The 25,210-nt window shown below is 35.0% G+C and overlaps 1 protein-coding gene across 1 annotated transcript in view; it reads right to left on the reverse strand.

Moving 5' to 3' along the window:
- Positions 1-1,453: 1,453 nt before the first annotated feature.
- The window catches only part of LOC128994327 (SWI/SNF-related matrix-associated actin-dependent regulator of chromatin subfamily A containing DEAD/H box 1 homolog), a 36,106-nt gene continuing 12,349 nt past the window's right edge, over positions 1,454-25,210 (reverse strand). Inside the window, exons 8-19 of the mRNA XM_054418783.1 lie at positions 23,098-23,285; positions 21,818-22,017; positions 19,614-19,752; positions 19,159-19,294; positions 18,334-18,471; positions 17,450-17,542; positions 16,225-16,422; positions 15,519-15,653; positions 5,731-5,942; positions 4,787-4,969; positions 4,099-4,205; positions 1,454-3,968 (exon numbers count right to left, since the gene is read on the reverse strand). Coding sequence (XP_054274758.1) covers positions 3,895-3,968; positions 4,099-4,205; positions 4,787-4,969; positions 5,731-5,942; positions 15,519-15,653; positions 16,225-16,422; positions 17,450-17,542; positions 18,334-18,471; positions 19,159-19,294; positions 19,614-19,752; positions 21,818-22,017; positions 23,098-23,285 — 1,803 coding nt within the window. The 3' untranslated portion in view covers positions 1,454-3,894. The remainder of the gene's footprint in view (positions 3,969-4,098; positions 4,206-4,786; positions 4,970-5,730; positions 5,943-15,518; positions 15,654-16,224; positions 16,423-17,449; positions 17,543-18,333; positions 18,472-19,158; positions 19,295-19,613; positions 19,753-21,817; positions 22,018-23,097; positions 23,286-25,210) is intronic.

Here is a 25,210-nt window from a genome sequence, read left to right on the forward strand (position 1 = left end):
ATACTGAGGGAGTAAAACTGCTTAATGTGTTTTGCCCCAAATTGTTTTTTTTTTTTACTTAATCACAAAAGATTATGCATTCCTTGCTGTAAACTACCTGTTACTGGCTAAGAAACAGGTGATCTTTAGCCAGTTACTGTAACAAAACTACTTACCAATGACATTTCAATCAATTGTGAACTCCAATTTATTGAAATATTTTCCTGAAGTCACCTCCTCATGTTGCTGTAAACTTTTTCAAACTATTATTGTTTAAAATTATTAATTTAGACACATTACCGTCATCTGTAGGCCATTACCACTTTTTTATTAACGATGTGGAACATTCTTTGCTACATTAACAAGTTAGTTTGGCATCTTAAGTTCCATTGTAGCTGGTACCGGTACATTAAGCAGGAAGTGACACATAGCTAATACATCTATTTAATGCTCTTTCCAAACAAAACTTTGTAAATCTGTCTCTAATTTTTAATTATGGTTCAATATAACAGTGATAAATGTACGACACTAACAACAAGAACATAATTTTAGGAAGGAGTCGTGAGTGTAAGGATTGCATGGTTTCTGAGCGGTTTTAGAGTGTTACATGTGATACTGAGAAAATTCTCTTTGTCTGTAAGCTTTAGGAAAGTTTGAAAGTCTTAATCTAACTTTTTAAATCTGACATAACAAATTTCAAACAGATCAATGAATTGTTTATTTTTAACGAATTTCTATATTGGGAAGTAGGTATTACCGAAGGTGGCACAATAAGACCTAGGCCCGGGACCGATTTAATTTTTCAAATTTGATGTCCCCAGAGAACAAAAACACCATTCATTCAAATTATTATAAATATATGTCCGTAAATCCGATAACTTGAGTATTTTTTTCCGATTTTGATGAAATTTGGTTTAAAGGTGTAAGGCGGGATAAACTTGAATGAGTTCGCAAACCAGCATGATCGGACCATGGGAACGGGTTTTAAGGGGGGTTTTATGGGGTACAAATTTGTTTTTCTCATTTTTGACCCTCAAATCACAAAATTTCCTAATTTCTCTCTAGATCTTTTTAAAGAGCATAAAAAACAAATAATCTAGTATATCAAATTGTTTTTGTACATTTATTGTTAATGTAGAAAATTCAACAATTGTAATTTTAAATTTCCCATGTCATTCTTATGGAGAATTTTGTAAAATTTTGTAGTTTGCTTGTTTATGGATATCAAACCTGGCAAATTTATTTATTTCATACTAAGCTATTAATACTTTATTAAATAACACACTTTATTAATATCCATGAAGCAACAAACCTATGTGCTCTTTAAACCTAATGTTATTTAATAGATTTAAGTTAATTGAAAATCAATTCAGACAAATGGAAATTCGCTTAGTCGGCAGGTTTGCTGCAGCGGGGGTATTTATCAATACTCATATAAAACAATATCAACTCAAGGTAAGGAAACGAATCTTGGGAAGTCGTAACATTTGTTTAATTAGTAAAGCTTGTCATGTATAAACCACAAATTGATGTTTGAATCTTTGACGTGACATTTCTCTTATCAAAAATAATAATCAGTCGAAAATTATGATATTTTCATAAGTTAAACTTAATGACTGTTATAAAAAGTGAAGCTTGTCAAGTAGAAACAAACATTTTAAATGCAAATAGAAATAATACAGGTCTGCTTTATCTCCTTTTCATACCTAAATCATTACAAAATATACTACATTGTATTGTATAAGTAGAATCTTTAAAATGACTGACAATTTTTTCAAGTTGTAACAAGTTCAATTTGTCACCTCAAGAAAAAAATATAAAATACCAAGTAGACCGGTTTTGATTGTTCTTCTACCTAACTCAATAAACAACTTATCTTAGTTAATAAAACAATTAATTGATTGGCTGTTATGACAATGTCTTACAAGTCATAAATTGTCATGTAAAACAAACATTGAATGTTTCATATGTGTAGATCTGTTTTTCACCTTTCTCATATCTTAATTAGAACTTATAATAATTCATAAAGTGTTAAAATGCTTTTTATTAATACTTTTAGGTGGTAACAGTTTTTGACTCGTTGAAAACACCCAATTGAAATAATTGGATTTTTTTTGTTTTCTCATTTTAAATAGGTAAGTACATTTTACCAACTCTTATATCATAATGTTTTACTAATTTTGTCATTTTCTAACAAAATCGTTCAAGCTGAGACCTTTGAAATAAACTACTGAAATAAACTTTGAGACCACTTAAAATAAACTAAAATCAGATTCTAAAAAAAACTTCCAAAACTTCTAAAAAAATAAAAAAAAGCTTCTAAACTAAAATTCCCTATTTCGATGTGTACTTTGTCTGTATTTTTCTCCTACTTCAATAATGTAAAATTATACAATAACAATAGAAATATTTTAAGTTTGTAATAATATTTGTTTGACAGATATTATTTACTGACCATTAACCTTATTATATCCAAGCCATGGATTGAAATTCATACATATCTGTTTCGTGTCCTTTTAAAAAATATCCAGTTCATTAAGTAAGATTTTGAAACAGAGACAAAATAATTCGAGACTTAGGTACACACCTTCCTTTCATCTCAAGTTCTACTACTATAAAAATAAATTACAGTCCTTAAAAAACAATTATTTGGTTCCTATTGGCGTTAACAAAACATACAAAATTTGTATACACAGATTATCTAGAAATTCACATTTATGCTACATAGTACCTAATTACAAGTCGAGGAGTTTTTTTTGTACAGGGATAGAGTTGAACTAGCTTACCTCAGAAAGTTAGTGTCCAGTGGTTAAAACATACCTAATAAAAGGTCCCATAAGATTTTTAAAAATATAGAACTTCTTTAGAGAGTGAAGAAAAATAGTCGTTTAAATTTAATGTTTTCTTTATTATGCTCTCTGAAAAGTCCTATCTTAAAAACACGGGTTACGTTGTAACTACCAGTACATTACCGAAGACCGAAAGTCTTCCTAACCTCAAGTTATGAAAACATCTTCAACCTTATTAGTTAGCCTCTTTTAAATGTTCCTGTACATAAAACATCTTTTGTTCTACATTCTGTTTGTAAATATATGCTTTTTCTTTAGTGGCCAATATACTTGAAATGAAATGCTTTATTGTCATTAAAACTAAGTACAAAGTTCATGACAATCGTCAAAAAAAAGAAAAAGAAAACAATCAAGATGGCAACTAAAATAACTAAAACTAAAACTCTAAACCAAAGTACCGGTACTCTACATGTTTAAAAAAGATAACTAAAATGACTCAAGCTTTGATCTCATCACAAATTTATCTTCAAACTACTCTCCAAAAGTCCTATCTGAGAATGAAATACCAGTGTCATTTTTGTGAACTTTCTTTCTCGTTTGCTTTAGAAAGCAGGCTCGATTAGGCAACTGTGCCACCATTATGTCACCTTTAATACAATAATTTTAAATTTGTCCCTCATAAGGAGAAAATGTGGTTCTTTGGAATCGCCTTCTGCTGGTATGGCATCAAATGATCACTTATTGAAGCTAATTGTTTAACGTTCGTAAATGTTTTTCTGTGTTGTCTTCAGATTTTTATTTAGCCTACTTTAACTTTGTGGAACTAGCCAAACGTTTCTGGTTCTGCATTTTGTAAATGTGACCTTGTATTAAGTATCTATCAACTCTTGTACTCCTCTCTTGAGTAAACTATCTGAACTTTATCCTTTCAGAACTCCTTAAACCTTTCAGCTTTCCATCATAAAACCCTAATTACATGTATACCCTTAGGAATTACAACGGGTCAAAGAGTAGCACCGTTGACTCACAGCAATTCAATAATATCACAGTCCGCAGACGTTTGCCCTGTTGTAGCGTGCACGGACGTGCTAGCAGGTTGAGTGACCGTGCAGCGCACACGCGAGGGTCAGGAGGCTTTGGAGATACCCAAACTTTCTCTCAACAGCTGTGCAACGTCGATGGTTGCCATCACTTCATCGTCTAAAAAGAAGAAAATTAGCTGGCTTTAAAACTTATCAAGATACTTGAATGTAATTCATGAACAATACAGCTAGGTATTCTATGATTATGCTTATGGATACATTTTAAAAATGGTTAGAACATGACGTACCTTTAATAGAAGTAACTTCTCTTTCTAAATGCAGTTTCTCTTGAGCTATCCTCAAGATCGCCTCTTCAATGGTCCCTTCACTCACAAATCTCATGATAGTCACAGGTCTGAAAAAGTATTGGAATAAATGAACGGAAAAAATTTGTCTTGCATGGTACTCGTATTTTGGAGCTTAGTGTAACACTTTACTGTTCTAGATGAAATTTATTTTTATTTAATTATTTTATCGCTTGAATTTATTTATTTTACTCATTTTTTTTTTAATGTTATTTGAATATACAATCACTTGTTTTTATATAGGCCTACATCATCAACCTTTTAATTTACCCTTAGCTTGGTTCAAAAATCTTACCACTCGCATGGATTATGAATACCCGACCATTGACTCATCTTCTTTCTCTTGATGGCCAAAATAGTAAAGCGCAAGTGTTCCCTTCAAATAAAGAAAATTAAAATAATTTGTTTGTATTTTACCAAGCAAATTTGACCACACGGCTGTTAATAATACTTAACCTAACAAAATACAGCAAGAAAAAAGTATATTAGCAACATCAAACATAAGGACATAAGAAAATTCATTCCATCTTTCAAAGCCTTAAATCAGCTCTGTGAGTCTGTATCAGCTGTGTGACACACTATTGGAGACTGGTTTGGTGACATGTATGCTACTAAAGATTATTTCACCAACCTGGTCTGTCCCATCCTATGACAACGGTCCTCTGCCTGTTTGTCGTTGTAAGGGTTGAAGTCTACATCGTGTATAATCACAGTGTCAGCAGCCGTCAGATTTATCCCGATGCCACCAGCTTTGGTTGACAGCAAGAAAACAAAAATGGATTCGTCTTCGTTGAACTCATCAATCATGTCTTGCCTGTAGAGAAACCAAGAGCGGGTTTTGTTTTTACAAAAATACTAAAATAACTCCATAACTGTATGGTTAACATAAATTTGTTGAATGGAATCAAAAGTGCTCTTTTTAACAAAAAGAAACATTAGTATCCCTCAGTACTTTTACACAGCAGTCACATTGCCCATCTGTTGACTGAATGACACATTGCCCCACTGCACATTGACCTGATCGGCATCCAGACTACTTAAGTTCCCTACCAGATGTCACACTCCATCGTAACCCCCTGTAGTAAATGTGTTCTTATTCAATAACACCAATTAATGCAGAAAAACATAAACAAACCCCTTTATCAAGGTTAATTTCAAAATTTAATGTTCTTACAGATTATTCTCTTAACTTTTTGGGGTCAAGTAAAAATCTGTGGGTTGGAATGCCTTTTTATCAACATTATACGCTTAGCAATATGGGAGTGCTCTGAACACATGCACTTAACCTGGCGTTGAGGGGTACTATCTCAGTGTCTTCAAATAAGTGAATTTTGTAACTGGTAAACATACTGAATTAGCTTTAGCAAAACAGAGCTAAATCAGTCTGCAAAGAGAATATCACAAAATTGTTCACACAGACTTGCTTGTCCAGCTAAATCAAACAAAACATCCGTTACCTTTCTCAAACAGGGCTTTATCAAAACAAAACTATTCTGCAAAGGGAATTTCACAAAAACTTTCACTGATTTGCTTGTCCATAAAAGCCAAGATATAATCAAACAAAACATCAGTTACCTGTCACAAACAGGCGTGGAGCCGTCCAAGCGTAGAAAGTTGTGTTGTCTGACTCGCATGTAATCCTCCATTATATCCAGCAAGAACACAAACTGAGAAAAGATGAGAACTTTGTGTCCCGTCTCCTTGAGCGGTGGCAAGATCTCGTCCAGTTTGAGGAACTTACCACTGAGGACGAGGACAGGATCAGGCAGTTCATTACCCGACAGACACTGGCAACAACAAAAACCATGAGTCAGGCAATGAAGATCAGTGTGTTAGCAAAATTCCTATTTAGGGAATAAGCTATTAGTGTATGTCTCGTGGTAAGACCTAGAACAGGGACTGATTTACTTTTTTTGTCGAGGTCCCTAGGAGTCAAAAACACCATCCTTTTAAATTCAAATTAGCACGATAACTTGAGAAAAATGATCCCATTTTGATGAAGTTTGGACTAAAGAGGGAACCTACATGATTTCAAACAAGTTTGCAAACCAGCATGATCGTGCTATGAGAATGATAGGTTTATGGGGGGGGGGGGGGGTTTGGGGGTTAATTTTGGGGTTTTCTAGTCTTGATCATTAACATATTTAATTTTGAAATTACTTTCTAAACCATTCTGTAGGGCTCTAAAAACAAACAATTTAGATTATTGAAGCGTTGTTGTGCACTTAAGGGTGCGCTCTACCCGTCTGGCGCGCGCAAATGTAAGGGTTTTAGTTCTTCCTGATTGTAGCCCCAATTGTGAACCGATTTAAAAGATCTTGGTGTCATATTTTCCGTCAAATGTTATTGTAGGTTTCCCGTTTTTTTAAATTTTGATAATTTAAAAAATTTTGGGCTCAAAGGTTGGTGAAAAATGTAAAAAGAGGCGTTCTTTATAATGAGTTTTAATACATAAAAATAATTTTTAGAGAAAAAATAAAAAACGGGAGACGTGCAATAGATTTTTAAAAACAAGAATCTGGAATTAGTTTACTAAAAAGTTGAATGCTAACTATGTAATCACGCAGACTCGAAAGGCTTGCAAGCGCTCTTCAAGGCGCCGTGCAGTGGCGCGGCCATGCGGCCAACGGCTCAACCTGTCGTCGGCTCTCCCACCACAGCCATCGATCGATATTTCCCCTCCTCTCGGTTGATTCTATTCTATCTTTGCGTCGTCGCCGTTTTTACGCATACTAGTGTCCCTGCTGCTCGGATTAATTGTCACAAAAAACCTGCTTGCGTATTAAATAAGTAAATAGACGAGTATACTGTCCTCTTTGTAAACAGTTATACTCAGCCAACGCAACTTGCTTGCACAGATTCAGCTTTAATACTTTACCAAAATATAAGTTTGTTTATTAACGTCGGGTATGAGATTGCTCTAATAACAACCACAATAAAGAGTTTTTTTTAGAAAACCAGTACTCAATAGTACTGTTTTATTAAAACAGCATTTTTAAATTTTTGTAATTAACCCCTCCAAGTTGGGGACTTGAATCTGATACCTCAAATGTTCTAGCTAGACTATTGACCACTCAGCCATTCAACTTCAAGTTAAAAACCACTACAAGTCATAACTCGGGTCTACAAATAAAATACCCTGTCGCAGCAAAACTATTCACAAAGCAAATTTCAACTTGTATGATTAAAGTATTTTTACTAAAATACTTCCAGAAATAAGACAAACTTATTCCTATTTAAATAACATTAGATTTAACGAGTGCTTAGGTGTGCTGCTACGGGGAAGGTAAAAAGTGTTTCTTGACCATACGTCAGTATACTGAAATTAATGAATTTGCCAAATTTTATCAACATACAGTGTATCCATAAACAAGTAAATTAAAACGGTTATAATTTTCTCCATAAGAATAACATGGTAATTTTTAACAACACTTTTTTCAATTTTCTTCCTGACCGTAGGCATACAACAGCGCTTCAATATACTAAATTACTCTGCACCGAGGGGTTTTAAGTGGATAAGGCCTTATACTGCTCTACTAGGCTACAACCTCAAAATCCCATCCCCATCCCCAAAACCATGGCGCAGAGCCGTCTGCGCATGCGCGCGCGCGGGAAGATGACAACTGAGGCGACTACCTAGGCGACTACCACGACCACGTGTTTCTCACTCGCTTGCACACTTGCACTGATTTTCACCGTGTTTTGAGTGTTTTGGTCTTTATTGTCATTTCTCGTGTGCTTCAAGATGCCCAATCCTAGGACAAGAAAAAAGAAAAAACTTAATTTAAGTGCCAGAAGGTTGAAGAACAAGGGGAGTGAAAGTTTACATCGTTGGCGGGAATTACAGAAAAATAAGGACGAGAATAGGTAACGTATGATGAGAGTTATTTAAGTTAGAAGTACATAATATTATTGTAGAATTAAATACCCAAATATTACTTATTACTTATTTGTTGGTACTGGGGTAGGCTACTACAATCAAGTAAGGATAGACCTACAGGTTTTTTTTTTATTCCTACTACTGCTGTATGAGGAAAGTGTGAGTAAAGATCACAGTAAGCATAAATTCATTGATATTATAGCCACTTTACAGCTAACTGGCTGAGTAGCCTAAAACATTGCTAAAATATAGAGATCTACATAAACTGCTAGGTAAGTACAGACAGGTAATTATTAGTTGTCTATTAGTAAACTATTTTGTATAGACTCCGCCTCATTTTCACCTGAGGTTGTTTAGCGCTTTTTTCTAAGTAGCAATGTAGGTTTTCCTACAGTTTGTGGTTAGAAAAAATAGTTAGACTTGTATAAAAAATAGTTATAAAAATAGTTATAAATAAAATTATAAATGCCTTAAATTCAATTTCATTATTTTTGTATTATAAAAACTAACATAACCTAACCGAAACAAACTTGCTGATAATTAAATAATATAACAAAAGTTTAGTAACAGAAAAACAATAATTCTGTTTATTAAATAAAAATAAAAATAAAAAAATAAATAATTAGGTTGGCTTACTACTAATTTTGTGTAAATGGTAGGTATTTTTCAAAGTTATCTTAATTTCAAGTTTTATTTTTTTTTAATAGATTTTCACACAAACTAAAAAATCTTATTTCATATTTCAGCATGATCACTCCTAGTAATAATTCACCCGAAACTGAACAAAATGAGATCCATTGCAGTACTCCGAAGAATAAAGAAGCAAATGAAGCATTGGATGACAATGTCACTCCTATGGACATTTCAAGTGACAGTGATGATGATTGGCTGGCTGGAATTGAACTAATCCCTGCTGGAATAGAAGAGTCCAGGTACATTGTTCTAAAATGATGTTTTCCTCTAAAATAATTTTTTGCCCTTCATCAATTACTTTAAGAAATATATATATATATATCAATAAAATACGACTCTCTTCCACAAACAGAGGTATTCCTTCTTTGTGGAAGATATTTTGCTAATTTAAATCATGTTCATATTTTTATGCTTATATTAAGTTAATATACCTATTACTACAAAACTAAACAATATTGTCAAGATTTTTGTATGGGACTAATATGATGTAATTTGTAAATATTTTGGCGGAATAAACGCTATTTTGATTTGATTAGACATTCAGACATAACCAGTGATTTATAATATAATTGACATTTAATTTAATCTAAATTCATTAAACTGTGATTATTAACGTTTCTTACAATAATTAATGGGTTGTAATCATTGACAATAGATTAACGTTCGGTTGCAGAAATGAAGATAACGACGATGTAAGTTCCAAAGAAATACCTTTATGTGGAAGAAGAATAGTTAACGTTCCCCACTTCATAAAATCATTGCAATCACTTGAAAATCATGAACCATTCAATTGCAAGTTTTCGGACATGTGTTTGATTAAAGATAGACAAATTGGCCTAATTGATGAGTTGACATTTGAATGCAAGCTTTGTCGAAAAATTGAAAAAATTTCGACAGACTTGTTACCTAATGCACAAAACGTTGTGAATCTCAATACTTTGATGGTAAGTACTGGTTATCAACACTTTTGTAGTAATGCAAATATAGCTTACATTAGCGCCGTGTTCGGTACGTCGTCGTGCATACCACGGCCTCCGCCGTTGACTACAGTTCTCGCAGCTAGTCTGGGCGCGCGGCCGCGCTAGGGCAGGGGGTGTAGAGGGGAGTGTTTATTGCACATTTACAAAAACATTCGGCCCACACGGCACACTGGGGTTGTTCAGCGCCTCACTGCTGTCTTCATGGCTTTGGCGTGGGGGACGGTTAGTACACAAGGGTCCGCGCGCCCAGACTAGCTGCGAGAACTGTACATGATCTCCGCCGAGCTCAAGACAGAAATTATTGATTTAAAAAAAGTGTTTTTTTTTTTGGTTAAATTGAAATATGTAGCATCGGATATTCATATTTGTTCGCAATAATCTCCAGTTTTGCAATAGGTTGACAAGTACATTGTCTGGACTATTGTAGCGCTCTTGAGTTTTATTTTCCAACACAGGTTTTTTTCTATCAGAAAAATACAAATTTTATATCCAAATGCCTTTTTATGTGCATGGCCAACTTTTTTAAGTCACCAAACACAAAGATGGCTCATTAGGCCTTTTTTTAAATATTTTTTAGGTTGAAGGAATGACAAATATTGGTCAAGGGTACAATCAGCTGGAGGAGCTATGTTGCAATCTGGACATGCCATGTATGTCCATCCAGACTTACCACAAACACCAGCAGTTACTCTATCAAACAGTGCATGAATGCTCTTGGGAGAGTATGTCAGAAGCAGCTAAAGAGGAAGCTGAACTAGCAATAAAAGAAGGAAGAGTAGACGAGACCGGAATCCCAGAAATCACAGTAGTTGTTGACGGGGCATGGAGTAAGCGATCGTACAAAACCAACTACAATGCTCTCTCTGGACTAGTAAGGCTGATTTTACTTTTTTTAAATAATCAATGAGCAACATGGATGTTTAAAAGTGTTGAAATATCTTTGCTATTTCATTATAATGTGACCCCATATATGCATTTGCTTTGGGGAGTCAAAATTATTTACCATAACTTATGTCTTACATTTCTGTTTTAACTTAACAGACAAATTTAAACAGAAAACAGTTAAATTTAAATAATTAAAGTTATGTTACAACTATGGCTTTTACATAACTCTATTGATTTTATTGTTATATAAAATTTATAATTTTACTAATTACGGAAATAATTTTAATTCGTTTAACCCGTCGATCTTCAATATATTTGCTATTACTTTAGAACTTGACTGATACTGTAATTTGAGATACATATATCATTTTTTTGGTAACATTTGAATAAATTTTCATCCTTGTCTTTTTTATTTTTTAGGCTTGCATAATGGGGCTTAAAACAAAGAAAGTACTCTTTGTTGGCGTACGAAACTCGTACTGCTGCATTTGTTCTCGGGCCGAGTCCAAAAAAATTCAACCGGCAGATCATGTTTGCTACAAGAACTGGACAAAGTCGTCGACATCAATGGAGGCTGATATTATTGTAGAGGGCTTTAGAAAAAGTGTTGAGATGTATAATTTGAAATACGTCAATGTAATAGGTAAGTAGATAAACGTAATAGCATAGACAAAAGAATTAAATACACCGTCAGCTGTGCTGCGGTAGAGTTTGAGTTTTCTAACGGGCAATTTGTTTATAGTGGAGGTTTCATTCTTCTACATATTATTATTATCCTCCATAACATAAAACAACACTAACTCACTAACATTATTATCAATAATCATAAACCCAAACGTAATTTCACACCATTATGGTTTTGCTTATTCTATCAGTAATGGTTTCCTAAATTAAATATTGATATTGTTGACATGTTTGTGTAAATCAGTGTTGTGTTGTTTTAGGTGATGGTGACAGTAGTGTAATGTCCAAGCTGACTCAGTGTCAACCATATGGCCCAAGTACAACAATACGGAAAGTGGAGTGCACTAATCATCTCCTCCGAAATTATATTAGGAAAATACGGGAAGCCGGGGAACAGAAAAGAAACCAGTTCGGTCCGATCCCAGGAGAGCTGAGGGATAAAGTACTGGGAAGCTTGATGCGATTGCGCCATGCTGTAACTGGTGCTGTTAAACACCATAAAGGCAATGTATCACAGCTAGGGATCCACGAGAGTGTCAAAACGTTAAAATTTTATCTTCAAAATGGACCAAACCATGTCTTCGGCGACCACTCTAAATGCCAACCCTACTTCTGTAAACGCGCGAGTGTAGGTGAACCAAATGTGGTGGAACGTCTAAAAGTCCATGGTGTCTGGCCTAACATCATGGCTGCTAACGCTTTTCTGTGTAATTTTGCATACAGCCTGCTCCAGTGTGTTACCTCCAACATTGTAGAAAGCTACAATGCCAAAGTTTGTAAGATGGTGGGAGGGAAGAGGGTCAACTTTGTGCAGAGGAACAGCTATTCTGTGAGGAGTGAGCTATCGGCGTTGTCGATGAATGAGGCCGAAGAGGTTCATCGCCGCATTCACAAAAGGTTGGCTCTTGGACATAGCCCTGGTGTTCACGCAAAGTTGCTCGCCTCAAGAAGGTGCAGGAAGAGGACAAGACCAAGAAAATCACTTTTTAAGGAAAAGAAAAATAAGAGGAATCTTGATTATCGTGCCGATAGAGATTACGGCGATGTTCCCGACTTGGACCTTGATGAACAGGAGCTGTGTCAAAGGAAAACTAGTTTCATGAAATCACTGGCTCTTGACTCAGAAAGCAGGGCCAAATTAGAATACGAGTCTCGTGGCCAGAGTTCAAGTGAGTTGTGGAAGCAGGAGAGGAAAAAAAGGCTTACGGCTTCAAACTTTGGAAGAATCTGTAAGATGAAACAAACGACTTCTTGCCAAAAGACTATAGAGCAGCTCCTCTACAAAGAGTTCTCGGGAACAAATGCAACAAGGTATGGGTTGGAGAACGAGAGGACAGCCATTTCCGAGTTGGAGGATCTCCTGTGCATCAAGGTACAAGAGTGTGGGCTTTACGTGGATGAAAAGCTCCCATTTTTAGCAGCATCTCCTGATGGACTTGTTGATGATGAATGCATAGTAGAGGTAGATTCATTTTAATTTATTTATAGAAATTTATTTTGGATAATTTATATTGCATTTTTGTGGTGTGAGTTTGAAGGAAACTAAACTAAACCACAATATTCCAGCATACTTCTAACAAATGAGTAAAACAATCTAATATCGGGGTCAATTGATCTTAAATTCATGGTATTTCTAATTATTAAACCTAACATTCTGTACGGTTTTATCTCCTAGTGTCAGTCCTACCAATATATCCAAAAAGAATAAATAATCGACCTTTTCAAAAATAGCACGTTTTATGTGACTGGAATTTTATGTAACTTTGTAAATTAATGAATTTAAAATATGTTTTAACCTCATATATTATATGAATAACATTTTAGTAATTTTTCATTTTACACATGCTTTTAACCTTTTGAATTATATTACAGGTCAAATGTCCACCATCAGCCAAAGAGTTTTCACCAGTGGAGGCAGTAGAACGGAAAATTATAAAGTTCTGCACTAAAAATGAAGAAGGTGATTTGATCCTGAAAAGGCGGCACAGTTACTATTATCAAATCCAGGGACAACTACATATAACTGATAAAAAGTTCTGCTTATTTGTAGTATGGACTCCCCATGGTTTGTCTGTGGAAAAGGTTGTGAAGGATGACGAGTTTTGGATGAAACATATGGAGTCTCAGCTGAGGACATTTTACAACAAATGTATTTTACCGGAACTGGTAGATCCAAGGTATCCTAGGGGACTTCCTGTTAGGGACAGATTTTAAGCCGTCACCAGCCGTTAGGCCTACTGTGTTGGATTTTATTTTGTAATATTTATATAACGTGAATGTACTTAGTATACTAGCTCTTTTTGTAATATTTATTTTTCATTATTAGCTTTGCAATATGCAAAATTGTGTACAAATATATTTCTCGTCATTCTAATCTTGTTTTATAGTACCTTTGACTACGAATACAAGTATCCAATAGTCAATTATATTACCGAATTGTTGCCAAAGTCCTCTGGTAATACCAGATGTTTATTTCCAGATTTACTTTGTATACAAACAAGAGTAAAATTCAACATTTACTGTTCAATATTTATTAGTTACTATAATTACTTATGAATATTTAATTCATAACTAACTATTATACAGTATATATCCATATATAAAGTTTCTGGCATATAATTATCACAATACACATTAAATAGTCATTACATTACGAAGGATGGGTAACTAAATTTACAAGCGTATGTTGTAGCGTATGTATGTAACAGGTTGCTATGACGTTTTTTGCGAGATAACATTAAAAAGGTAAACAAGACTCGCCACGTATGTTAGTCAACGAATCGTCTAAAAAGTACATTACCGTATAGGACACAGAAAAAGGGAAGAACAATCATATTTATATTATTGAGCATGGATTTCTTCTTTATGTGATAAAAGATGCTATAAAAATGAAGTTTTCATATCACCATTGCCTTTTTTGTAAACATTAATTACATAATTATAATCCCCAAGAATGTGTGAGATACCGACTGATTCTGTGCCCATTACGGTGTAGCTACAGTTGGAATAGAGGTTAAATAATAATGAAAATCTTAAACATCGACAAAAGAAAATAAATAATTATAACAGTTGATTAAAAAAAAACTTAAGATTACTATAATTTAATGTAGTGATACTTTACAAAGTATAACTAAAGTATTTTATTTTTATTCAATAATGACAAACAAGACTAAATATTTAGGAATGTTTTACTTTTTACTGTATAAGCTTATGGGAGCGATAGCGAACGTCACGTTGCTACCAGTGAGTGTCGGTGGCAGGGCATGATGGAGGTTTGAGCAGAAGCAAAAGATATGCGGACGCGCGAATAACAACCTGGTTGCGCTTGCGCGTGTGTGCGTCGGGAGCTCCGCAGGGCACTGCACTGCCTAGCGGGGAGCGGCAGTCAACTCGCGAACCTCCTAGCTCCTCCCACCCCTTCCCCTCCAACTGGGTTGAACCGACACGGCGCAGTCTGGCGGACACTTCGAACATCGTTCTGAGATTTCCGAGCTGAGGTAGAGCCCACCCTTAATGATAGGGGAGAAAATTTGAAATAACTATAAATATTAAATATCCATGTTATTGTGGAGAATAGGTAAACTGTTGTAGTGTGCTTGTTTAAGAACATATCAAATTTTGAAAACGTATTTATTTTATGCTAAACTATTAACCTTTTACTTACCTAAAAAAAAAAAAAAAAAAACACTTTATTACCTTTTTTTAATCTAAAACTTTCAAAGAGATGTTTTAGTTAAATATAGTATACATAATGGTGCACTTACATATCTGTATCAAGGATTGATAACCTATACTTACTTATAATATACAGTAGAACCCCGGTTAACCGAAACCAGGGTTTCCATAAAATATGTACCAGTATCCATAAAATGAAAATGGTACGGGGCTAAAATATGTTAAGTATGTAACCTCAGTAATTAAGTTTAAAGTATTTTTAAACCATTTTAACATTTTTGTTTTGGCATTGTTTTAAGTTCATTTTTCCTACACATTGTGGTAATACATATGCTATTTTTAGCATATTACGGGTTAACCGAAAAAATTGGTTATCCGGAACAGCTCTCTCCCCTTTACTTCGGTTAACCGGAGTTCTACTGTAATACTGTAATATAAAATCAAAAATCAGTTTACATGGTTCCCCTTTTTAACAGACTTTTTAAGGTTATTCGTCTAAAACCTCTCTTGAGAGTAGGTGAAAAGTGGGAGTTCTGATACAAAGAATAAAGCATGTAGACACTCACCTTGTGCACCTTGACAAGTTTGTGCAATTGGTGATCTGACATCCATTGTAGATCCTCCAGGATTCTTTCTGGGTCATTCTCCTTATATGTAGGGTCAGTAGACAGCAGCTGGGCTATCTTTGCCAACATGTCATCCTAGACAAGAAACATTCAGGTACATAATTTATATAAATATCCAGAAAAATTTAATTTTTTCAAAGACTTTTAAATTAAGTCTGCAGTGTTGTAATAGCCCATTGCTCATCTTACTGGCAACATAGAAACAGCCGTTCTACCGACAGAGAACCTGGACAGAATTTGATTGGGCACTAGTGCTCTCTATAGAGGAAAGTGCTTCGGCAAGTTCCACACCTTTGTCTGTGAAAGGAATCCCAGTAGCCTATTGCTTGACTTGTCCTAAATAACAAACCAATTGTATGTCCAATCGTGCTACATTTGAACAAAAATGTGCATAAATAATAAAGAATATATCTCAATCAGAAAAGCAGAGAGAATGAATGAATGAATGAATTATCTCTTTATTCCAACAAATTATTTACAGAATATGTACACAAATATTTAAAAGAAGAAAAAAAAACATAAATGAATTTAAAAGAATAAAATAAAATTAACCTTTACATTACATCTATGTAAGTGTTATTGTGAGAGTTTGAGGTGTGTGTGTTTCACTACCTGAAAAAAATGTCTATGACATAATAATAGTTACCTGGTAATGATATCGCAGAGTGAGAGGATGATTTGCCATCTTGCGCAGCCTCATCATAATTGTCATGGAGTTGATCTCTCGGCCAGTGTCGTCTCGAGCCTCTTCTAGAAGTTCTGCGTACTTAGCAGCTTGGTCTTCCTCCATCGCACATTTCACCACTGTTGATGTTTTAGTCGGCAGATCTTTAAGAACGTCCACCTACATTCAAAACAAAACCATTAAGTAAATCAAGGATTTTTACCAATGATTTAAATTAGTGACTTAGTTTGACTATCCATTGACTACCTAGTATATGAAGAAAAACACAGATTCATTTTTTACAATTTGTTAAATCTTTTCAAAATCAATGCTAGGACAAACAATTTTGATACTATCTATTATATTATTAAAGTGATACAATCAAATTTTATGTAAACGGTTAAGGTTATTTACCAAATAAAAATATAGGCATATGGCACTTCAAAATTAAGCTTAGAGTGTGTAGATTTGCTGAAAAGTATTGATATGGACAAATTTCCTAAGGGCTCTGCCCCACAGGCTGATTTCCAAAGGGCTACGCCTGGCATGCTTCCAATGTTTAAATGATTTAATTTAATTTAGTTAATGAAACAGCTGGTCAGTACAATGAACTGGCGTTTGTTTATTTACTCGATTAAGATGTTTGTGACGCTTTATGTAGATTGAGGAGGGTTATGTTTGGTTTAAAAGTGAGGTTGTATATAAGTTTTGTAAAGTATTGCTCAAAGTTTCATGTTTTAATTTATATAGTAAGCTACATGTGAAGAGGCTTGACTTAAATTGAAGAATTATGGTAAAACATGTAATTCATGAAGCATCAATATGAATCAATTGATGCTATTGCTACACTAAGGTATGTTGTCATAATCTTATGGATCTATTAACATCAAAAGTAAGGGTTTTAAAGTAAGTAGGTTTACACTTCTAAATCAGTTTATGTTTTCAAACTAAATCATAGAGTTGCTGTATTTTAAAACACACACCAGCACTACTTTAATAGCTCTCTAGGTCACATTTTCTTCCCGTTGCAAAGCACGGGTATAGCAGCTTGTATTCATCTAATTTGGAAGTCTACAAATTTTTTATCCGGAATTTGTGTTTTAAAACAAAAACTTTTAGTTGGAGTTGGGAGAGTTTGTTGAACATGAACATAAGTTTCATTGTGTGTTTTTGTGTGTTATACTTACATCATAACAACAATGTTTACCTTAAGCCTCCTTAAAATGAAGGGGTGAATGATTCGCTTGGCTCTCCGTACTTGTTCTTGCTCAAACAAAGGTGCATCCTCAATATTTTGTTTCTGAAAGTGACAATAGCATACAGATTTTTCTCGACAATCGGTCATCTTTAAGATTATTTAAAAGTTCAATACAAGCTAAGTGATAGACTAAGCGACACAAGTAGACTTCTCATCCCAATGTATATTTTGAAGCTTGTTTTTCTGTCTACTTCATGTACGGCGACGCTGATCGTGTAGATGATATTTTGTTTCTATTATTTAAGGGTTATTTTCATGATTTGTGCTTTACTGTTTGGTTATATCACAAGAAAACCAGTTATTGTTTATGATTAGAACGTTTTATTTGGTTAAATGAGGTTTTAAATGACTAAAATAACAAGAAACAAATTGCAAACAAAACACAACCTCTACAGTGTGACGTCACGCTGGTGGCACTGCCTACGAATTGACAGGCAAAGCTCTCTCAAAGGACTTAAAGCTTTTACCATGCGGTTGGCATTCTGGATTATAGTAGTATGTTTTCTGTGGTGACGTACAGAACTAACAATAAAATTGGCGTCATCTGTTCCATAAGGATGACAAATCTACTAAGGGAGTATATGTTATCTATGACTAAGCCTATGCATGCTTTGATGTGGCTTAACCCGACACAAACATGTAGGATTTAGGAAATGTCACATAATTCAGGATAGCTGTGATTATAATTGAATAGCTTCAGGTTGATTTGTTTGACCATCGAAACACTGAAATCAGCCAATAAATAGAAGAAGTAGTTTATAGGCCTATACATAACAGTGAACATTAAGGATATACTCAATTTTCAAGTTAATGATGGTATTAGAGATACTTACAGGATTTTTTGAAAATAGGAACTTGAGATTTTCAGATTTTCCAGAAAACATGTCAGGCATGACAAACACCAAGAGAGACATGAGTTCTAGTAGGTTGTTCTGTAGAGGCGTCCCAGTCAACAGTATTCTATGGAGGGCCTGGACAATACACATCATGTATCAGGCCAAGTAGCTCATGAAGGAACACAACAACTTTACCCCAAACACAATGATTAGAATATTTCACTGACGTTTTCACAGCATTTTCGTCTGATGAACGTTTCAGTTTAAAGTAAGATAATTCTTCATTGTTTTGTTTCTCGTGTCATAATCTTTCTCATTTAGTGTGCTATTCCAACATTATTTTTTTTGTTATATGTCTCTTTAGTTTTGAGTTTCATAATTCTGGTTGAAATGTCGAGTCGTCCAGTCATTTTTTATAAAAATTTCATAAGCTGCAGTAAATTTTTATTTTGTTAAGTTGCTGACACATAGTTATGTAAAATCAATCTAATTTCCAAATGTTAACCTATATCGTGCATAACATTGTTTTAAAATTGGTGTATCAAACACCGTTTGAGGACAAGAAGGACAAGAAAGAGGTAGAGTTCTAGCAAATACAGGAAGAACCATTTCTCAAAGATGTTTGAGGAAACATTGCGAAAGAAAAATATTCGGGGAGAAAGTTAAACTGAGGTTGGATTGTGTTAAGAAAGATCACAAAGGGTCAGCAGGAAAAAAGAGAATACAGTGAGGATTGAATTTCATAAAATTTTGTGTTAAAAGAAAATCATAGCCTTATTAATTTACTCTAATAATTATTTGTAATGTTTTCAACAAACTCACATTGATATTAATGAGATTCTCGTATCGCTGTGTGTTCATGTTTTTCAACATATGAGCTTCATCAAAGACGACATAGTGAAAATGTTTGACTCTGAACATTTTTCTCTCCTCGTAACAACTGCCAACCATGCTGTACCTGTAACAAAATAAAAAAAACTTTGGTTTGGTGGTTGTATCACTGACATAAAGTAATGAATTTAGTTTTTACATGTACTGTATAACCTCAATTATTTTAGTTAGTTGTGGAAAGGAGGATCTCGGACAGCTAAATAAAGTTCCAAGTTAAAAAAACAATTCAAATTTGTGCACAACTACACACTAGAACATAAATTATGGAACAAAGATTATAGTGATGTAAAAAATATGGGTTATTTGGAATTCAGATCGATCTTTTCAAATATGTAACACATTTCGATGGTATTACAAGATAAAACAAGTGTATGCACTTGACTTACGTAGTTAACACCACTTCCGTGTCGAGGAATCCATCCTTGAACCAGGCATGTCTCAGCCATCTTCTATCCTCAGGTGAGCCGTAGTACTGCTCCACCTTCAAGGAGGGACACCACTTCTCAAACTCTATACACCAATTCTCTGCGACAAATATCCACCATGACAAACAGGGAAAGGCAACCCTTGGTAAATTTAAAGTAAATCATCCCAAAATTTCAGGAATTTTCAAAAAAATATATTTTGATCTTTGGGTGCAATAACATAATCGACAATAATTATCAGGATTTTCTTGGTATTGGGATTTGTTACAACTGTAAGCGATTATGGCGTAATCACTAGTGACAATGATGTCTCCACAATTGCAGGAGATGTTCAACGCAATTTTTTTCATTTTTTTTTGTGAGACACGCTTGTTCAGATCATATAAAGATTTGTTTAGTCTATGCCAGGGGTGCCCAGAGGGGGGTACAGGAATTTTTGGGGGGGACTATTTTTAAGGGATTTTGGGGGGGATATTTAATTTTTGCTAGCTGTCATAATGGCTGTATAATTTTGTACAAGCAGTCCGAAAAAGTGTTTCTCACTAAAAGTAGCTCACTATCAACACCAACATTTTGCCGTTCGTAATTAAGATTGCTTCTAAGAATGGTAAAGCACCTTGTCAGACAACCCTTAACATACCAGTGTAGAATTTTACATGCTACATATGTTTTGTTGGTTCTTTAACTCCACCATAGTCAGGATTTACAAAAGATCCCCTTCTGGAGGTGTCGTCAGTATACGTTACAAACATTTAACACAAAACACGAAACGATTACAGATAGGCTTATCAATTCACGCGCGTACATTGCCGTCGGCAAGACTGGAAGTAAACTGAATCGGGTTCAGGTTATGACGGACCGACGTGGTCTCTGAATTGTCGTTTGCGTTTTCAACAGCTGATATTGGACTATTGTTATAGTGACTGAGAAGAGTATTGAAAATATAATGGCTTTCATAATTAATTGAGTGTTTTCACTCAAAAATGTTGTGCTGTCCCCAATTTTATGTATTCATATATTTCAAACTCCTCAAAGTATTTAAAAATTTCCTTTCGTGCAGTACTATAGAATTTCGAGACCATCATTTATATCCAGCATATAAATTGGTTATTATTGTCAATAGTTTTGAATGGAAAACTCAATTATGAATCCCGTTATATTTTCAACATACTCCGTCACTACAATTAGTCCAATATCAGCTTTTGATAACGCAGACGACAATCCAGAGGACCACGTCTTTCCGTCATAACCTGATTCAGTTTACTTCCAGTCCTTCCCGCGGCAATATACACGCGTGGATTGATAGGCCTATCTGTTATCGTTTCGTGTTTTGTGTACAAACGGATTGTCTGACAAAATACGTTCCTACCATTTTAGTCATAAAAGGCAATCCTGGGGCTATCAAAATGAATTATAAGATTACTTCGTCACAAAAACCTTTTGTTCTGGTAACATGGTATTTTGCCCGGCGATTTTTGTAGAAGGCAGCCTGGAAGTGGCGAGCAACAAGTCTGACTTATTTCGTGACTCTGCCTATAATTTTGAAACAATTAAGATACTTTTTGCCAAAGTATTATTAATACACTTAAAGCTGTTTGAATTCTTAATACCCTCTAAACATTAAATCCACCTAATATATTGTACAGTTACAGTACTGTGTTGGAGTAGAGTAATTCACCGAGTATAGGCCTATTGTTGAACGTGTTGAAGACGTTGTCTATAGCAATACTGAGCACATGTTGGCTGACAATACTAATTCGGAATTTTGTAAATTGAAAAACTTCTAATTCAACCATTACTTAGATATGTATTGTTAAATGACGTTTCATATTAAACATTTAATTTTGATTCTCAATCAGCAAGTTTGGTTTTTGTACCTCAAGTTTACTAAATACTTTAAATACTCGTTTAATGAGGTAAAGGGAAATTGTCAGATAAATTGGTGGGGGAGGGTAGGTTTAAATAGACGACAACATAAATTGGGGGGACTACTCCTTTGGCTTGGGGGGGGGATTGCGCCTCTGGGTTTAGGGGGGATGGGCACCTCTGGTCTATGCTACAAGTTCTAAGGTATTAAAGACGTTTTTTACTGTTTTTGAAACACTCTATTGTGATCCAAATTCATTAAAGATTTTTTTGGAGTGTCAAAGCTGCACGTTACATACCTAGCGTGGATGCAGGAACCACGATTAGATGAGGACTGTTGGCCTCGGTCTGGCCTGTCTCTTTGAGATGTGCCAGGAAGGCAATCACTTGGATAGTCTTGCCCAGACCCATCTCATCTGCCAGGATACCACTGAGCCTCTGCAGGTTCATCACATTCAGCCAGTTCAGTCCTACCATCTGGTACGGCATCAGTTTTAACCTAGAACATATCAGCTAATGTTACACACACAGTCTTGCCCAGACCCATCTCATCTGCCAGGATACCACTGAGCCTCTGCAGGTTTATCACATTCAGCCAGTTCAGTCCTACCATCTGGTACGGCATCAGTTTTAACCTAGAACATTGCAGCTACATGTTACACACAGTCTTGCTCAGACCCATCTCGTCTGCCAGGATACCACTGAGCCTCTGCAGGTTCATCACATTCAGCCAGTTCAGTCCTACCATCTGGTACGGCATCAGTTTTAACCTAGAACATTGCAGCTACATGTTACACACAGTCTTGCCCAGACCCATCTCGTCTGCCAGGATACCACTGAGCCTCTGTAGATTCATCACTGATTCATAACTAAAGTATGTATTTAAAAATGTAAATACCCCTGTTGCAGCAAGCTTTCAGACCAAGCGAATTTTCATTTGCCCGATTTGATTTTTAATTAAATTTATTTCAATAACATTACATTTAACGAGTACCTACGTTTGCTGCTACAGGGAGCAAAGTGTGTTAAAGTATGTTTTTTTAGAAAATATAAATAGTTAAATTTGCCATTTTTGATTAAAATATATCCATAAACAAGCAAACTACAACAGTTTACTTATTCATAAGAATAACATGGGAATTTTAAATTTAAAATTTTTTAATATTCTCTGTAACCAATAACCCGTACAAAAACACTTCAAGATACTAGATTATTTGTTTTTTTAAGCTGTTCGACCTTGATTTCATTTTTATTTTTTATTTTTATCCTTGGTTTAAAAAAATCATAGGCCTATGTAAGTATGATTTATGTTTACTATCAACATAGTCAATAAGTCAAAGGCCTATATTAAAACTAACTACATAAATTTTACCGTATGATTTTACAATGCTAAGATCATTTGTTAGTTCAAACAACTTTTAAGAAACGCATACACCAAAGCACCTAATTACATTTCATTACTGGTTATCGGTAGTAAACTATTCAACCTCAACTAACACTTTTTTCAGTGTTTCAGAAATTAGACAAATTCTATGCTAGACAAACTTATCTACCAAGTTATCTAGTAAACTGGTATTACTCTGGATTGAGGATGGAAGGCTGTTGAGTAATACTGTGAGAGCCGGCTGCGATTGCGTTCTCTGTGCGTTGTGCGATCTTTTCACACTTGCGCATCAAGTAGGACACAGCCCCCCGAGCCTCCAACACTTGCTGTGCTCCGTTCAACAGATTAGTGCTCAGGAACTTCTCTGTTTGGAACTTAGTCACCTACAGAACATAATACATAAAATCAAACTATAGTTTATTTGAGATTAAGGGTGTAGCATAGAGCACAAGGGCCTAGATTTTTAGGATTTTTTTGAGAGGATAGCAGGCTTACCTGAATGGGAAAGAGTCCAAACTGGCACAGGAACACAAAACTTTACACTATATACACAAAATATTAGAATATTTCACTGTCACTGACAGCATTTTCAACTAAGGAAGAGAGAGTTTTCTAGATGTCCAAAATGGTGGCCAGTGAGCAATGGTTTACTAAGTCTAGACAACCCCCAAACCTAAACCTAAGATAATACCTTTCATCTAACCCACTCCACTTCAACATCCAACCCAACTAGCAGGCTTACATATTTATTCATATATATATATATATATATATATATATATATATATATATATATATATATATATATAGTGCATATAAGATAAACTGAAACTGTGTTTTTTTTTAAATTCATACTATTGGCAACACTGACTCAACAACTCACTGGCCACCATTTTGGACATCTAGAAAACTCTCTCTTTCTTAGTTGAAAATGCTGTCAGTGACAGTGATATATTCTAATGTTTTGTGTATATAGTGTAATGTTTTGTGTTCCTGTTCCAGTTTGGACTCTTTCCCATTCAGGTAAGCCTGCTATCCTCTCAAAAAATCCTATAGTTTATTTGATTATTTTTTAAACAAAAATAGTCATGTACTTCCAGTGAAACAAAATGTCCCTTAACACGTTGACTGCGCGTGCCGACTTTAGTCGGCGTCGCCAGCACCAGACCAGCAGAAATATATTGAGTCAGTGTGAGCTTAGCCTCAGACGGAGACGTTATAATCGTTGCCAGCCTGCCAGCTTAGAATGCGAGCTTTAGGCTACTTTGGTGTAGGTTGGTACTAAAATTTCCCGTAAATTCCTGTCTGGCAATGCTTTTGTCCCGGTTTCGGGTATTTTTTCTCTTCAACCCACATTACAAAGACACTGGATAGGGATCCATGCAGTTCTGCTACCTTTGGGTGTTTCAGTGAACTACATCCACTCTCGGGGTAACGCAGCACAGTCACCACTGCTCTTTTGTGATTCGTCAGACTGAAATATTTGAATGCCAATTGCGTTCGCTGATTCGGTTGCGCGCCGGGGCTTCGCCCGCCACTGGAGAGCGCCTGTAAAGTCGGCGCGCGCAGTCAACGTGTTAACCATTAAAAATAATATCCTTACCGGGATGAATAAAAAATAATGGTGCAAATATAAACAGGTGTATTTCAGGTTTACGTTAATTAACACAGCTGTTCATGCCAACAATAAAAGAGCATGTTTACATATTAAATGGCTACAAAGAATAAAAAAATATATGTATTGGAGATCACTCAAACCGAAGCTGAACATAAAAAAAAACACAGAAATGTTAGTTTTTTTATAATTTTGTTATTTTTGTAATTGTTGTTGGATTTTGTAATTTCGTGAGCAAGTTTCTCTGAACAGTTACAATGGCTCCAGTAATGGCTCACAAACTCTGACACACAAAACTATGTTTTTTTTAACCAAAGATGTTCAAAAATTCACTTATCAATGTTGATAAAATAGATATATAAGGTTGTGTCAAAGAAGCAAAATAGTCTAAATTAGATTTAGGTCTTTAAAACTATTACAAAGACAATTAAAATATTCAAACAATTATGGTAGGCCTACTAAAATTTATTCTTCATTAGTAGGCTTTTGCGGCCAGTGTTTTACAACCCTTAGTGGATTTTGATATCAAATGAGACTTCAGTTGGAGATCGCTCCAGATATTTCACCCTGTAAAGAGACATCTTCAGTGACCCAGCTAAGACAGTTCCGTCTGACAAAGCGGTTGACACCTAACATCACTGTGTAAAGGTGCATTGTCCCTGAAGCGACTCTTGCGATAGTAGCTGAGCGATA

This window comes from Macrosteles quadrilineatus, unplaced genomic scaffold (assembly GCF_028750875.1).
Source record: "Macrosteles quadrilineatus isolate MER2022 unplaced genomic scaffold, UCM_ALF_1.0 Scaffold_5__1_contigs__length_97177068, whole genome shotgun sequence".
Taxonomy (NCBI): domain Eukaryota; kingdom Metazoa; phylum Arthropoda; class Insecta; order Hemiptera; family Cicadellidae; genus Macrosteles; species Macrosteles quadrilineatus.